At 71.4% G+C, this 217-nt stretch overlaps 1 protein-coding gene across 1 annotated transcript in view; it reads left to right on the top strand.

The window, feature by feature from the left end:
• Positions 1-217, top strand: part of DXO (decapping exoribonuclease) — a 6,835-nt gene that overhangs the window by 5,346 nt on the left and 1,272 nt on the right. Inside the window, exon 2 of the mRNA XM_006772867.1 lies at positions 5-212. Coding sequence (XP_006772930.1) covers positions 5-212 — 208 coding nt within the window. The remainder of the gene's footprint in view (positions 1-4; positions 213-217) is intronic.

The raw sequence follows: 217 nt of genomic DNA, 5'->3' as shown, positions 1-217 counted from the left end.
GGAGCCCGCCCTCTACTCCGGGCCCTTCCCGTTCTACCGGCGCCCGTCCCAGCTGGGCTGCTTCTCCCTGGACGCGCAGCGCCAGTACCACGGCGATGCCCAGGCCTTGCGCTACTACAGCCCACCCACCGCTGGTCAGGGCCCCAACTTCGACCTCCGAGAGGGGTACCCCGACCGGTACCAGCCGCGGGACGAGGAGGTGCGAGAGGGCAGGGAC

Source organism: Myotis davidii, unplaced genomic scaffold, assembly GCF_000327345.1.
Source record: "Myotis davidii unplaced genomic scaffold, ASM32734v1 scaffold1006, whole genome shotgun sequence".
NCBI lineage: Eukaryota > Metazoa > Chordata > Mammalia > Chiroptera > Vespertilionidae > Myotis > Myotis davidii.
The sequence above is the reverse complement of the archived record's forward strand: the minus strand, read 5'-3'. Positions and strand labels throughout refer to the sequence as shown.